At 39.4% G+C, this 15,291-nt stretch overlaps 1 protein-coding gene across 1 annotated transcript; it reads left to right on the plus strand.

The window, feature by feature from the left end:
• The first annotated feature begins 352 nt into the window (after positions 1-352).
• On the plus strand, positions 353-12,187 carry CDC50A (cell division cycle 50 P4-ATPase accessory subunit A). Its single transcript, XM_085056487.1, has 7 exons — positions 353-660; positions 6,069-6,185; positions 6,835-6,942; positions 7,195-7,282; positions 7,753-7,896; positions 9,588-9,794; positions 10,689-12,187. The coding sequence occupies exons 1-7, from the start codon at positions 391-393 to the stop codon at positions 10,880-10,882; spliced, it is 1,128 nt and encodes a 375-aa protein (XP_084912613.1). The 5' UTR covers positions 353-390; the 3' UTR covers positions 10,883-12,187.
• The last annotated feature ends 3,104 nt before the right edge of the window (positions 12,188-15,291 follow it).

Consider the following 15,291-nt stretch of genomic DNA (forward strand, 5'->3'; position numbering starts at 1 on the left):
ACTGAGACTTAATTTATTAATTTAATTAAGTTAATTAATTTTATCTAAATCAGATTAGGTATTAGAAAAGAATATTCACTTAGGGTGGTCAGGCATTGGAACAAGCTGCCCAGGAAGGTGGTAGAGTCACCATCCCTGGGGGTACTCAAGAGGCGTGTGGATGTGGCACTGGGTGAGGTGGTTTAGTGGTTTAGTGGTTAGGGTTACAGCGGCAGTGCCGGGTGGATAACCCTGCGCCTCTCCTCCACCCTCCGCGACTCCATGATCCGGGCGGCGCGCGCCCTGCCGCGTCACCGCCCGCGCGCCCGCCGTGCCCCGCCCGTGCCGCCGCGGCCGAGTGCGCAGGCGCGATGCCCCCGGTCACGTGTCCGCGGCGGCGGCGGCGGCGTCATGGCGGTGAACTACAGCGCCAAGGAGGAGGCGGACGGGCACCCCTCGGGCGGCGTCGGGGTGCCGGGCGGCGGCGCGGTGGGCGGCGGCGGGGGCGCCGTGAAGACTCGCAAGCCCGACAACACCGCGTTCAAGCAGCAGCGGCTGCCGGCCTGGCAGCCCATCCTGACGGCGGGCACGGTGCTGCCGGCCTTCTTCATCATCGGCCTCATCTTCATCCCCATCGGCATCGGCATCTTCGTCACCTCCAACAACATCCGCGAGTACGAGGTGCGCGGGGCGGGGCTGCCCGGGCCGGGCCCTGGGGAGCTCCCGGGGCCGCTCGGGGAGGCCGGGCCGGGCCGGGCAGGGCAGGGCGACAGGCCGCCGGCCGCTCCGAGGAAGTGCGGTGCTCTCCCGTCCTGCCGGGACGCGGCGGGGAGCCAGGCGGGTTCTGTGCGGAGCGGACACGGCGCCCGGGCGGCTCCGACCCGCAGGAACATCCGTGCTCGTCAGCTAAGCGTCCATGAATTACCGTGAGCAGACACCGAGCTCACAGTCACCTCCGCATGGGCTGTAGCCCTTCTGTCAGTCCTGCCAGGGCTCCCGAGGGAACCTCCAGGGAAGTTACTGCCAGCATTTAATCGACAGAGCCCAGTGCACGTTTTCTTCCTCAGCAGTACAGAAAGTTGGTACAGCATCCTTAGAATAGCCTGTGCCAGTCCATTATGTATCTTCAAATATTCCAAAGTAATTGTATTTTCAGGACAAAGATCTGTGGTGAATGTATGGCTATAATTCTTACCTGCAACGATGATTTAATGTTGTAGGTGCTCTATGGGAGACCAGGGTGTCCGGAGTAAACTTGGAAACAATGATCGAGGAACGTGGCTTTTTTAAATTAACACTTAAAATATCTGATAATTACATCATCATTTACATTTGATAATTACCCATGCTACTGCTGCGAAAAGTTGCTGAACGTTAGCTGGAAACTGAACTGCATATTACAGATGGATCCATTTGATAACAGAACCAGTTTGTATTGTCAGGAAGTAAACTGCAGGGCTTAGGCACAGCCTGGAGAAGCAAATTGATGGCTGCTGAGTTTCAGTGAGCTAATGCAACTGAGATTGATTGTAGGGAAGAAAGTGTGTAGTTGTTTGTTGTATTGTTTTAGTGGAGAATATGAATTTTTGTGGATCAAATCAGTCCACTTATTGGACTAAGCTGTCACTTTCAGATAAGTAGTGTTTAAGACAGAAGGTTGGCTGGTGGCAGTAATCTGGCAGTGAAGCCAAATTAGCTAAAGAAATCATGAGGTAGGGAATGAATGGTATTTTCCTATTTCTGTTAATGCAAATAATGTTACAATAAAACCGATTTTCCCCCCTTTTAATGTTAAGATATACGGTTACAGTCAAGGAGAAAAGCAGAAGGGAAAAACTCCAAAGCTAAAGTGTATTTTACAGCATTCAGATTTGTATTTAAGCATATTTTTTGGAAAGTGGTTGCATCTTATATCAAGTGCTGAAGGTGTACTGAGCATCTGAAAATTGGCACAAGTGCCTCAGAGAACATGGCTAAGTTGTCATGGGTACATAGATTTTTAAATTGTCATATTTAAGGTAAATACAATCACACATTTTCAGTGTGACACTCAGTGGAGAGAAGTAAAAAAATATCCTTGCTAGCTCTGATTTTTTGACACCTGCATTTAAAATAGCCATTTCTATAGTAAAGCAGTACAAAGCTTTAGATCATTATATATATACATCCTTTTTCCATTATGACTGAATCTGCATTGATTTATAGGAACAAGGAATGCATCAGTTTTGTGAGTCCAAAACCGTAAGCAAGTTCTTGAGCCTATATTGTTGCTGTATACATATATAGAATTTTTATATACTGTTGTTGCTTAAGCAGCTCAGTCATGTACTCCTGGTAAGTTCCAGTAGAAGCCAAAAACGAGATGTTCCTACCTAACATTTGGCACAAAAGTCATAGGTGAGCTGGGAGCACAGCGATGCTCCCCTGCACAATCAGGCTGCATATATACAGCAGTAGTAACCATTTGTGTTGGGGCCAGCTGGCAGGTGCTGGCCTTCAATCCTCTCTAATTTCAAGATATTCAAGAGTGGAAAGGGTTTCATTCATTTGTTTTGCCGTGTGAGTTTACTCTTTCATTGTGTGAAATTCTCAAAAATCAGATTGTTAGGCTTTTGTGAGGACAGGACGGACAGAGTTCTTGACTTTGGAGTATGTGGTATGTCAGAATGGGAAAACTTGTGTTCTATTCCCTGATCCCCATGCATGTTTTATGAAGTGCTTATCCAGTGACATTCTGCACGTGAGATTGTCATCCGAAAGGCAGCTGGAATTCCAAAAAGGCAAGTTTAAATCAAAAAAGCTTTATAGTTGCGGCAACAAAACACAGATGAAGCCTTTTACCAATTAGCACCAACCTTTGGGCTCTAAACACCAGCAAGGGGTGCAGTTTAAGACACTGCAATCACATATATGCTTAGCTTAGAATGCTGGGTTTTGTTATAACCTCTAGATGTTATTCACAAATAGCTGCAAGTTTAGCTGTGGGAGACAAGTCATCTAGAAGCTAAATGCAGTGACTAAGCTTTTTCAGAAATGTAATCGGGGGAGGAAGCAGAGGTAGTTATTTACACCTACCTCCTAGGCAATAGCATACCTCTTAAGTATGTGTGTGTGTGTGTTTGTGCCTGTAAAATTAGTGTATTGGAATTGAATAGGATGTATAATTTATGCCCCTGAAATACATATTTAAGTTCAAGTCACTCTTTCCTGAAACAAGATATTGTAGCCATTAGTATCTCTGTGGACTGTGCTGTTTTTCTACAGGTGCAAGGATTGAGCAGCAAAATGTACCTCTTCCATTGATTTCCTTTATAAGCTCTCTTGAATTGAAATGTGGAAGATTTCCAACAGCTTAAGTGTACTAGAATTACCTTTTTTTGTGTTGTGTTTTCTCTAGCATTTTTTTGAAAGGGTATAATCAGCCATTTATCTTGGGTCTGATGTGAAAATAGGTCATTTGGGTGGCAGATTAATTAGCTGTGTAAATGTCTTTTTGCCTGTTACTAAAGGGTGAGAGAATTATGTATTTCCTGGAGGCGTAGGGTTTGTTGGTTTTTTTTTTGTTTGTTTGTTTTTTGATATATACAGAGTGAATAAGAAGATTGACAGAGCATATTAATGTATGATAAAATGTGAGGAATATACAAAGTATTAAATGTGTAGAAAAGAGATCTTTGTGCTGTGACAGCTGCTGTGAAATGTATAATGGTAGATAAAAAGCCAGATTGACTTAAGGCGTGGCTAGGCATGGGGAACTGAAAGTAAGTACGTTACTGTTGCTCACATCTTCAGCCTTGTGTGCAGTTCCTGTAACCCCATGTCAAAAATGATACAAAATTTGATAATACCAACAAAGAGGAACAGCAGAGAGGACCAGATTTATGGGATGCCTTTTATACAAGAAATGGTCAAACAGAGTAGGATAAATATGTGACAAAGTATGAAGTCTACAAAATCACAAATAATTTGGATAATATGCGTATGCAATAGTTACGTTATTTCAATAGGTATATATGAGTTGACAGATATCAACAGCCTGAAAGGCCATTGGTGTGGGATAACTTGGATATAGCCAGTATCCTTAAATCTGGAGTTGTTGGGAAAGGCTCACTGAGTTGGATTGCCATACTCAGCTGCTGGCTGATCCCTGGGGACAGAACACTGGGGTCAGGCAAGTTCTTGCCCTGGACTCCAAAGTCAGTCCTTTGCTCTCAAAGTCAAAGTGGTTTTGTTACTTTGTCAAGACTTGAAGATGGATGCCTTTTCCCCTTTAAACAAGCTCTCTGTTGACTGTAATCTGTAAATGTGGATGCAGAAAAAACCACTTGTGTTGGCAGTTACTATACAGGAAAGCTCTTTGATACCATGCAAGCAGATAGCAGTCATCAAAAGCATGGTCCTGCTTCAATATTCAGCCATTTCATGCTCCACAGAATTTAGTCAATTATGTTTTTAAAAGTGAAGTCTTCAGGTCTTTAGCAACCTTAAAGTCTTGAGCGTTTTTTCTTGATCTAAAACAACTTCTCACACTGGCAAGTTCTTTCTAAAGAAAATGCTTGCCTTAGCTTACTTTAGCAGAGCACACCCACCCCCGAGTTAGCCTTCAACAGATGAGATTCATTGTTCATTGAGAGCAGCAGTGGCGTCTGTGCTGTAGCTAAACAGAGCTGTTCAGGGCTGCTGCAACGGTGCTATTTCTAGATCAGCCTAAACTCAGTATCTTGTTCATCTGAGGAAGAAAGATTGTGATCCTCTCAATCTCTCTCTCTCTCTCTGCCAGCTAAGAGCTTCTGAAGCTGTCTTGTTTCAGCTAGGCTCATTAGGGTGTAGGTTTTGTCTGTCAGAAATCTGGCAGCAGAGCAGATGCCAATCAATAAAAGTGCTTGCTGATGGAACTGGTTGCAGCTTGAATCGGTATTGAAGAAATTACAGGAAAAGAGACCCTGCAGAAGATGCAGAAGAAAATAGGCTTCACTTACTTCCTGAACACACTCTGTGTGTTTGTTTTAGGTAGCCTTAATATGGATCTTAGGACAGATCATAAATCACTAATTCTTGGTTATGCCTTTCACTACAAACATAAATTAGGACAAACCACTTGCAGCAGGCTTTCATATAACTGTATAGATGTAGTTTAGATGCTACTGCTGCTAAACAGTTTTTTTGCAATAAGGTATATATTTTTCACCAATCTGAGTCTAAATTCCAAAACAGGAAATTCACGGTGAGGGTAGAAATACATCTGTTATAGGCAGGTGGAAGCTTTCTCCTGGCATACTTGCTGGAGCTGCCTGTGAGAGAAAGCTAATGTGGTCAAGCCACTTGAATTGGCTTGGACTGTAGGGTGAGCTCGTGGCTGCTAAGGTATTTTGTAAATACTGGATATACAGATTTTAAAAACTGACTTTTTTGGGGCTACACTATTTAAGACAGATATTATTGTGTAAAACAGATTAATACTGATTATTTTTCTTGTCCATCTACTGGTTATTTTACCATTCCTGACAAAATAGTATTGGTGTATTAATCTTTCCTGGTTTAGGTTAATTTTTGGGCATTGATTTTTAAATTTTTTTCTGGTAGCCTTCTAATTAGATGGCTAAATATGGTAAACAAGACATGTTGCCTTATTAAGTATTAATAGGTATTAAAGACCTAGGCTTTTAAAAGCCTAATCTCTCTGGAAAGCATGTAAAAGCTGAGATCTGCTTGTCATAGTGTGTGTGTTTGGAAACAGCATATTGTCTGGAGTGTCTGCTGTTTGTGTTTTGGTGTGGTTTTTTGATTGGTTGGTTTGTGGGGTTTCTTTGTTGGTTTTGTTTGGCTTTGCCTCAGCAGTGTTCTCACCTCAGTGTTAAAGTTGTTTGCAACTGAAATCAAGCATATAGTCAGAATCAAAAAATTGTTTACAGAATCACAGAATGGTTAAGGTTGGAAGAGACTACTTGAGATTGTCAGATAGACCTGAATGGGCTTTTGGTGCTGAAGTGTAATATGATTGCAAAATATATGCTGCATAAACTGCGGCTTATTAATAATTTTTCTTTACTGTTTACATTGTAAATTAATGACTATTTTTCCTGTTACAGATTGACTATACGGGAACAGAGCCTTCTAGTCCCTGCAACAAATGCTTAAATGTGTCCTGGGACAGCACACCCCCTTGTACATGCACCATCAATTTTACACTGGAACATTCATTTGAGGTATGCTGCCCTGTATGCAGGATGAAATCAGAACAGTTTATATGATCTATTTCATATTGAAAATGAAAGTTTTATCACTTAAGTATTTATTTCTTTTCCCCTTCTTTCCCCCCCCTCTATTTTAAAGGATAATTTCTAGCTTTGTTATGAACTTGGATCTGATTTTTGTGCCCCCCTTTTCATTAGCAGGGCTGAGATGTTTATTAATGCCTCTGTTTATCTGGAAATTTACAACTTAAGTGGAACGCTTGTGTTTTACACATTCAGAGTTACCCTATGTATTACACAGCTTGAGACTAGATCAGCTGTTCCTGTATGATTTACAAAAGCTCTGTTGAACAAGAGTTGGAAGTACCAGATTAGTGCTTTCTGGCAAGTTGGAGGCAAATTAAGCTTATGGGTTCAACACTGGACAAGAGAGGTGTTGGGATTAGTGCTAGTGAATATCATTCTGATAGAGTGTGGCATGTTTATATTGTTTAACTTCAGCCTGCCAGCTTTTGTTGGGCTACTACTCTTATGTACTCAGTGTGAAGAAAGGATTGAGGTTCTTACTTGATGAATGTTGCTTTAAACATAGAGTTTAAGAGCTCAAAATTGAAGATTTGTGTGCATGAAAATCCCTTTTTCCCCATCTTGCTTCTTGTAGAGCAATGTATTCATGTATTATGGACTTTCCAACTTCTATCAAAACCACCGTCGTTATGTGAAATCTCGAGATGACAGCCAGCTAAATGGAGACAACAGTTCACTACTTGTAGGTATTCATGCTTGGATGTGAATGAGCAACTGACTTGACTATTAAATAAATCATCACATAGAGTATTTAGTTTAATGATAATGAGGTACTAGAATTTTTGCATAACAGAAAGCGACCAGAAGGAATAGATAGTTTGTTTATTGAAAATAACTGTAAAGTATTATAAAATTTCCTGTTGATGTAGTGAAAACCAGTTTAGTTGTATAAACTAGCGCAGACTCATTTGCCTTTTTTCTTTCTAACTATCAGAATCCAAGTAAGGAATGTGAGCCTTACCGCACAAATGAGGACAAGCCCATTGCTCCTTGTGGAGCTATTGCCAACAGTATGTTTAATGGTATGGTAACACTTTTAAGTTATCATTTAGATGGGTCTGTGATCTAGTGTATGTTTTCTGTTATGTTGCACATCATTCTGAGTAAAGATATTGTGGGCTTTATGGTTTTGAATTAACACATTTTCATTGTTCAGAATAAAATAAATGTCTTGTGCTGCTGTTACTTGGTTCAAAATTGCTATGAGAATTAACTGAATCTCATAGCACACAAAGAATGGAAATACCTGTTGAGAGAAGCTGCTACTGCTGTGATGTAGAAACATAGATATCATATATGGATAACAGGCTGCTATCTCATATACATATGATTCTTAAAGAGCAGCTTGTGATTGTGTGAGGCAGGCAGTAAATGCCTTGCCCAGTTATTTTTGTTTTGTTTTTGCCTAGAGGTAATTGTTTCACTGCTTATCAAGATCATCTGTCTAATGAAACTTTCTGCAGCTGGTTTTCTAATTTGATTTTGTTTTTAGATACACTGGAGTTATACCGCATTGATAATGACACAAGAACGCCAATTACTTTGATTAAAAAAGGCATTGCATGGTGGACAGATAAAAATGTAAAGTTCAGGAATCCTACAGGAGATGGAAACAACTTAACTGCACTTTTCCAAGGTAAAAAAAGAAAAAAGTGAAATTTTAAGAATGGCAAAATGCTTTAACCACCTTTTGATTTGAGTTTTGATTTCAAGCACCTTTTGATTTCAGAGTTTTGCCTCACTGACATTTTACTGAATGTGCTAAATAAATATTCTCTGAAGAAATCGAAGCTAAGGACTACTCTGCTGTTTGAAAGGTTGTCTTTAAGTAATGAAAGCTGCAAGTTTCTAATGAAAATGTTTGGTTTTTACCTTTACTGTAATCATTAATTTGGGGTTTTTTTTAATTACACATTTTTTAGTATTCAGAGTAAAAAAAAAAAATCAGTAATGTGCACTGCTGGGGTTTAACCCCATTTGGGAACTAAGCATCACAGAGCGTCTCACTAACCATGCTCTTGCTCAGTGGGAGGGAGGGAAGAATTGGAAGGGTGAAAGTGAGAAGGCACATAGGTTGAGATAGACAGTTTAGCAGTTAAAAATAAACAACCAAACCAAACTAAAAACACAACAAAGAGAGACGAAAATAAAACCCAAGAAAAAGTAATGCTAAAGAAAAGAATTGGTCACCACTATCCAAGTCCCTGAGCAAAAGCAGGCCCTGCCTACCTCTACCTGCTCTTTTGTTTTGCTGAGTCTGATGTGATGTGGTATGGGATGTCCCTTTGCTGTGTCCTGATCTCTTGTGGATCCCCAGTCTCCTCCCTGCTGGGGTGAGGTGAGGAGCAGAAGAGGCCTTGATGCTGGCAAATACTGCTTAGCAATAACAAAAACATGACTGTTTATCGACACTGTGTCCAGCACAAATCCAAAACATTGTCCCATACCAGCTACTGTGAAGAAATTCAATTTTATCCCAGTCAAGACCAGTACCACTTCTGTCATGCTTGGATTTAACTGGTAAAAAAATCCTGCAATTGTTAAATGAAACTGTTCATATGGAATTTTTATTTAAATGTTTCTACAGCTAGATTATGCTGCTCTCTAAAAAACTGATACTTTTTTTGTTATTAGAAGTTACTGATGTCTCTCATATGTTAGGTTATATAAAGTTTGGCAAATAGAAGTTTCCTTTGGCTACTGTGTCTGAAAAGTCTTCTTAGGGCTTTAAGAGCATTTGTGTTTATGCAAGCTATATAATAACTTCAGGTTTAACCTGATGTGGGTTTTCTTGCTTAGTCATAGCCAAATTGCATGTTGTCAATGTGATGGCTTCGCTTGGAAAAGCAGATACCTTACCCTAATACAACGCTGAATTGTATTTCCAATAACATTGACAAAAGCATTTGTACATAATCTGAAGTGATGTTTACAATATTACTTCCTTGTGGTTCAGGAAGTGGTTCTTAAACTCTACCAAGTGAGCAGAGGACCTATTGTCATAATGGAGAACTATCTCACCAAGCAGTGCTTTGAGATGAGACTTCCTACCCACATGAATTGCTTAAACAAATGGACAGTTCTGTCATTAATTATGTTACTTATTTATAGAATTTAAACTATTTAAACTGCAGAATAAAAAGTTCTTAAAGCCCAGTGTGTTGCAATAGTAGTGAGTCAGCCTGTCTCTTCATACTGTGTAGAAGTTAATGTGTTTTTCTGTGATAATAAAATGGATTTTGACGACCCAGTGTGTTACTCAGTCCTGTATTCAAAATACTGTGTTATTATTTTTAATTCTTTGTTATTACTTTTGTTTAATCCTAGGCACAACAAAACCTGTGAACTGGCCCAAGCCAGTGTATATGCTGGACTCAGAGCCTGACAACAATGGATTTATCAATGAGGACTTCATCGTGTGGATGCGCACGGCTGCTCTGCCAACATTTCGCAAGCTGTATCGTCTCATTGAAAGGAAGAATAACTTACAGCCTACCTTACAGGCTGGAAAATACTCTTTGGATATTGCATACAGTATCCTTTGAAAAGCTTTTGAAAGTGGGCCTTAGCTGGATTACACAAGCATATATTTGCAAGTTCAGATTGAACTAGCCTTTCTTACTATCTCTAAAAAAAGATGGCATTGAGCTGTGGTTGAAAAGTGGCGCAGTGAGCTAGATAGACTGTTACCATCTTTTACTTCTGTGCTAGTTTTATAGCATTAGTAGCTTCATAGAGACAGGGAAATCAGATTGCTTGGGTGCTGCGAAGGAATTGAGAAAAGCATAGGAAATAAGGAAAGAGCAGAAGTAGTTGGTAGCCTAGAAATTTATGAACTGTAACTTCAAGGTGAAATGACAAAATGTCATGAAAGGAAGACTGACTCTGGAGGTCAGAACAATGACAGCTGTGTTTCAGGTAAAGGTCTGTCATTCTCGTTTGGACAGACTAAATATTAGGTAGAAATGCAGGGACTAGAGAAGGAGTGTTGTCATAGTTACTGAATTTTTAAAATTCAAAAGCACTTAGTGATACATTTTATATAGCTACTGCAGTATTTTCCTTTGCTGTAAAACTGTGGGGAGTGCATATAAAACTGAATGAACATAAAAATTTTGTACTAAAATATACTCAGGGACTAAAATTTATATTTCCCTCATTTTATTTGAGCTACTTTCATAAACCCACAAAATCATGCTTTTTACTTCAGGGTTAATGTCTCCTAACTTGACCTTTGTCTTGAAGTAGCTGACAATGCCCAGATTAATTTTAGCCTGAAAAGAACAGCTGAATGTTTCATGTTTGCAAGTCCAGTTCCAAAGGCAGCAGTTTGTTTTTGGAGGCTGAGTGAAATGACCCAAAATTTTCATCTGCCTACTTCAAGCTACATTTGGAAACTTGCTTCTTGTTTTCCTAAATGTTTTTCAGATTATCCTGTACACAGTTTTGATGGACGAAAAAGGATGATCCTAAGCACCATCTCGTGGATGGGAGGCAAAAATCCCTTTCTGGGAATTGCTTACATCACTGTTGGGTCCATATGCTTCTTCTTAGGAGTGGTATTGCTGATCATTCATCACAAATACGGCAATCGAAACACTAGTGCAGACATTCCCAATTAATCTTGCATTCTGAAAATAAATGTACTGCATGTGCATCAAGGCCAGTCCAGAACGGACCCAGTTTTTGAAAGATAAATATCTGCTTCTGTCACTTTTGAGACTGGGTGCATAATTTTTACCTAAAGCTCCCCTTTCCCATACTGTGGATTAACTCTTGAAAATGACGGGTATACAATTAGCTCTATTGATTGTATCTCTGCCTATGTCAGAAACAATTTTCTGATGTTTGCCTCTAACTGGGCGGGCCACATGATGCATATAGCTCCCGTTCCCTTGATGCATCTGCTGCTTGTTCACATGCTGTGTAATGTCGGTATGATTCAGTACATTTAGATTGTGTGGAGAAAGATGGTTATAAGATACTGTAAATTGTTGACTTTCCAGAATTCAGGTGTCAGTGCTGTTGAAAGAAGTCAAGTCTTAAATGTTTTTTTTCAATTTACTGTCTTGTGTGCATGGGCTCCTACATTTCTTGCTGAGATTTTAATATATTTATACAAGTTGTTAAATATTTTTCCTGTGTCCTACCCACCTCTGTTATATTAAATCCTTTAAGTGCTCCATAAACTTCAGCACTCTGGATTCTTTGTATATTTACAATATATGTGCCTGGCCAGTAAATGAGCATCCTATAAAGATACCGGAAAACCTATTAATTATCCACGAGTCCCTTTAAAAGATTGTTCTAAAATGGGACATGCTTGTTGCAGGTATAATTTTTTTCTTATTTTCTTTGCTTGAAGTCATATCCAACACTGGTTCACTTTTTGCTGGTTTTGCTTTCTGTGAGCAGCTCCAAGCATTAATCAAGAAGAACCTAAAAGGTTTTTTTTCCATTCACAATTTGGGGTGAAGTCCTTTTACTGGAGGAGTTTCCTAAGTTCTTAAAGCATATGTATTCTGAGCAGGCTTTGTTTTAAGGGAATTGTATAGTTTTTCCTTATTTGGAGTGAACACCACATTAATTTTTTGCGGTGTTAAGGAGGTAAACTGTAGAAGTTCAGAAGTTGAGATGGCAGTGACCTTTTTTCCCTGAAATGCAGGTTTAGCTTGCTGTGAAACATAATTTAAGTATTGCAGTTAGATGCAATGTGCAGGTTAGTGTCTTAAATTACAGAAGGATTCACCTTTAGGTTAATGAAAAGTTAACTGCAACCTGTAAAATATTACTTTTTGGTGACTTATTTTTAGATGATGCACAGAAACTGTAATGTATATGGTGGAGATCACTTTATATGCAACTAGCTTGATAAAGTATGGAGTATATTAAAAGAGATCTAATAAATTCTGCAAACCATTTAATAAGAGATTTGGTTTTGTTCTTGAACATATACTTATTTTTATCTCGATGAAAATACATCATTAAGTGTAAATGCAGTTTTAAATGAGTTGTATTTCTGGGATTGCATATGTATTACGAAAATGCATGGTCCAATAGCTTAATGTGCAGGCAGCTTCAAACAAATCCATTGATTTATTATGTAATTACACGACTGGTTTTACTTAAGTACTTGGGTAGCCTAAAAATTTAAATGTGTAAGTCTGGGTAAACTGTGGAATGAGGCAGCATTTCCAGTGTGCTAGCTCTCCATAACTCCATATAATAATTTATTTGTGTAGTACAGCCTGGCAGAACAGGGCTTTTAAATAGTAGCTTTCAAGACTTTATTTACAGTGTTGTATTAATATTGCTGGAGTTACAGGATAAGCATAATGCACCCTTGAAAAAAACTATGAGAATTTAAGTCAATTTTGTTCTTGCTTTCTTGTTAGCAATGTGGTCAGTTTATGGAAGAGACTGCTTCTGGCAATGTGAAAATAGATTCTGAGGTCTATTTTCAGAAAGCTTAATTGTGAAAAGTTTCGGGGGTTAGTTTGTTTGTTTATTTAGTAGTAGTATTAAATTTTCTTCTGAGCAGCAGGAGTATTTTCATGTAAATACTCCATACCTTCTAGCTCACAGAATCTGTTCTGATCACTGTATTGCCTTCCGTGCCTACATGTGAAGTCTAATTTTATTTGACAGTTTCAATTAAGACTGAAGGCCATTACAAAATGGCCTGATGAGAATTAGCAGGTCCTTACATGACCTGAGTCTCAAATAGGAAACTACTTCCCCATAAGCCTCCCATTCTGAATGTCCTCAGCCTATGTTTGAAAGTAAAGTGATACTGTTCATTTGAGTTATATCAACTGCTGCTACTCCTCAGTCTGAAGTTGGAAGATTATCTCTCACATTTCCTGTTGGGGATGAAATGAAGAGGAATAAAAGTGTAAGTCAATCAGTAAGGAAGCTCAAGAAATTGTAAAAGAAGTATAATTTGAAAGGAAGTAGTGGAGATCTTTCTCACTGGAGTCTGATTTCAGATAACGATCACATAAAATAAAAAATTTGAGCAAGTGGAATACCAAAGTTATGTGCAAATTTAATTGAATTTTTACCTGAGGTTTGTGCCCAAATTTTGCAAAATAAAATGGTGAGATGCTTAAAGTAGTGTTAGATGTCCAAGATGTAATTAATGACCTCATTGATTCTATTATGAAAATGGGAATGACTGGATTGTGATATTCTTGGAAGAAATGAAAATATGATTGTCTACTGAGGCCTAGTGTGATGTGGTTGAAGTAAGTGTATGCCTCACAACAGATGCTTGTAAACTTGCAACTCAAAGTAACTTGAAAAATGGCTGTGTTAAAGTAGAATATTTTTTTTTCTTTGTACACCATATAGCTTTTAACTGGGTTAGTAAATTATTTTGTTTGCAGGAAAAAAAATTAAAACTCATGGGCGGGCAAGAACCAGAAGGAGGTTGAAAAGATTGCCACTTTGAGCTGCACCAAGGGGCTCTGCTTCCACAGTTGGGCTTAATGCTATTTCAATTGTGTGATCTCTTTAGCAGAGTTTATGTACTCTTGTATTACTGGTTTAAGAGGCAGAACTTTTTTGTGATGAATGCTTTTTAATAGCTAGATTAACAGCCCTTTTTTCTTTCTGGCTTAAACAGAACTGTTCAACAATGAGTTTTGATAACCAATTTTATTATTCAATGCAATCCATGCAAACGTTGCTCTCTTCAGTTAGGAAGAAGCAGTCAGTTTCAAATGAAACATACTCATCCTGAAGCAGCAAGTTGACATTTCTCATTTCCTCAAGTTTTCATTTCTTCACAAATTAGTCAACACTGAAGAGAACAGCTGTGCTTGCTCTGAGCAGTCATTGTATAGCTTTGATCTATAGGTAACTCACATGCCAAGCTTTAAGTATGGCCTTGATGTTGTAAGCCCTGAAGCTTAGATTCAGGCATATCAGAAAGTGGCCCACACAGCAGAACTTAAGGAATAATAATTTCTCTGTGAATTATGATCCTTTTATCAGTATTTCAATACAACTGAATGAAATATTGTATACACTCATAACATGAAAGCTTGCAAGAGGAATGAATGGAAATCTGTCTTGCAGCGAAAGTAATGTATTTTAAGTGTTATACTGTGACAGCACTGCTTGAATGTTAGAAAACGATTGGTTAAATAATGCATCCAAATTCCTCGTTTGCTACAAAACCTATTTCTCCCTGACTGTGCTTTCTAAATGCTGTTTTTAATATTCTGCTCAGCTAAGGCTGTATCTATAAATATTTCCTCATCCTTGCATTTTTAGTTTCTTTCTGGGACAGCTCATCAGTCTGAGAAGTGCTGTGCTTTGAGATATGATCCTTGTTATTTTCATACTGGACTGAGCACTAATCTGCCATGTTTGACACATGTTATTCATCATGAGGTTTAGCACTAGTGCAGAAGTAGTGTAATGCCAAAAACTAAGTGCACTTCAGCTGCAGCGAAGCCAGGAAAGAGCGTTCCCGACAGCATTGTATTTCAGCATAAGGTTGAAGCACGAGAAGATGCAGTTATGGGTCTAGATCTACAACGCAGAAAAAACACAGGCTTCTCAGACTAGTTTCCTGCAAGGGCGAATACATTCTTCCTTGAGAATCAGAATTTGTATTTCATACAATTGTGGCATTACTTCATTCTATATATATCGTGCAACTTGAGACTGGAGTTAGGTTTTCTTTTTCTTTCCACATGCAGAGTACTTGGTATCTCTGCTACTAACGGAGCGTGAGGCAGTGGGCCTCAAGGGGGTAGTCTGGGGGTTTCTGAGTACAGTGGTTGAACAAGGGATCCACATCCCCTCAGGGATGCGCGACCCCCTGGCCTGGGTCGGACCCAGGCTGTGCCTCGCTCGGCGGCCTTGTCTCCAGCGGCGGCCCAAGGGATGTCCAGCGAGTCCATACGAACAGCCGCTGCCCAAGGTACTGCTCTCCCAGGACACTCAGCCCGCCCTCTGCAGAAATTAAACTTTTCAATGAAAAAAGATTTTAAATTCCGCCTGTAGGAGCTCTGGGCGA

Source organism: Lichenostomus cassidix, chromosome 3 (assembly GCF_008360975.1).
Source record: "Lichenostomus cassidix isolate B80296 chromosome 3, HeHo_3.0, whole genome shotgun sequence".
Classification (NCBI taxonomy): Eukaryota; Metazoa; Chordata; class Aves; order Passeriformes; family Meliphagidae; genus Lichenostomus; species Lichenostomus cassidix.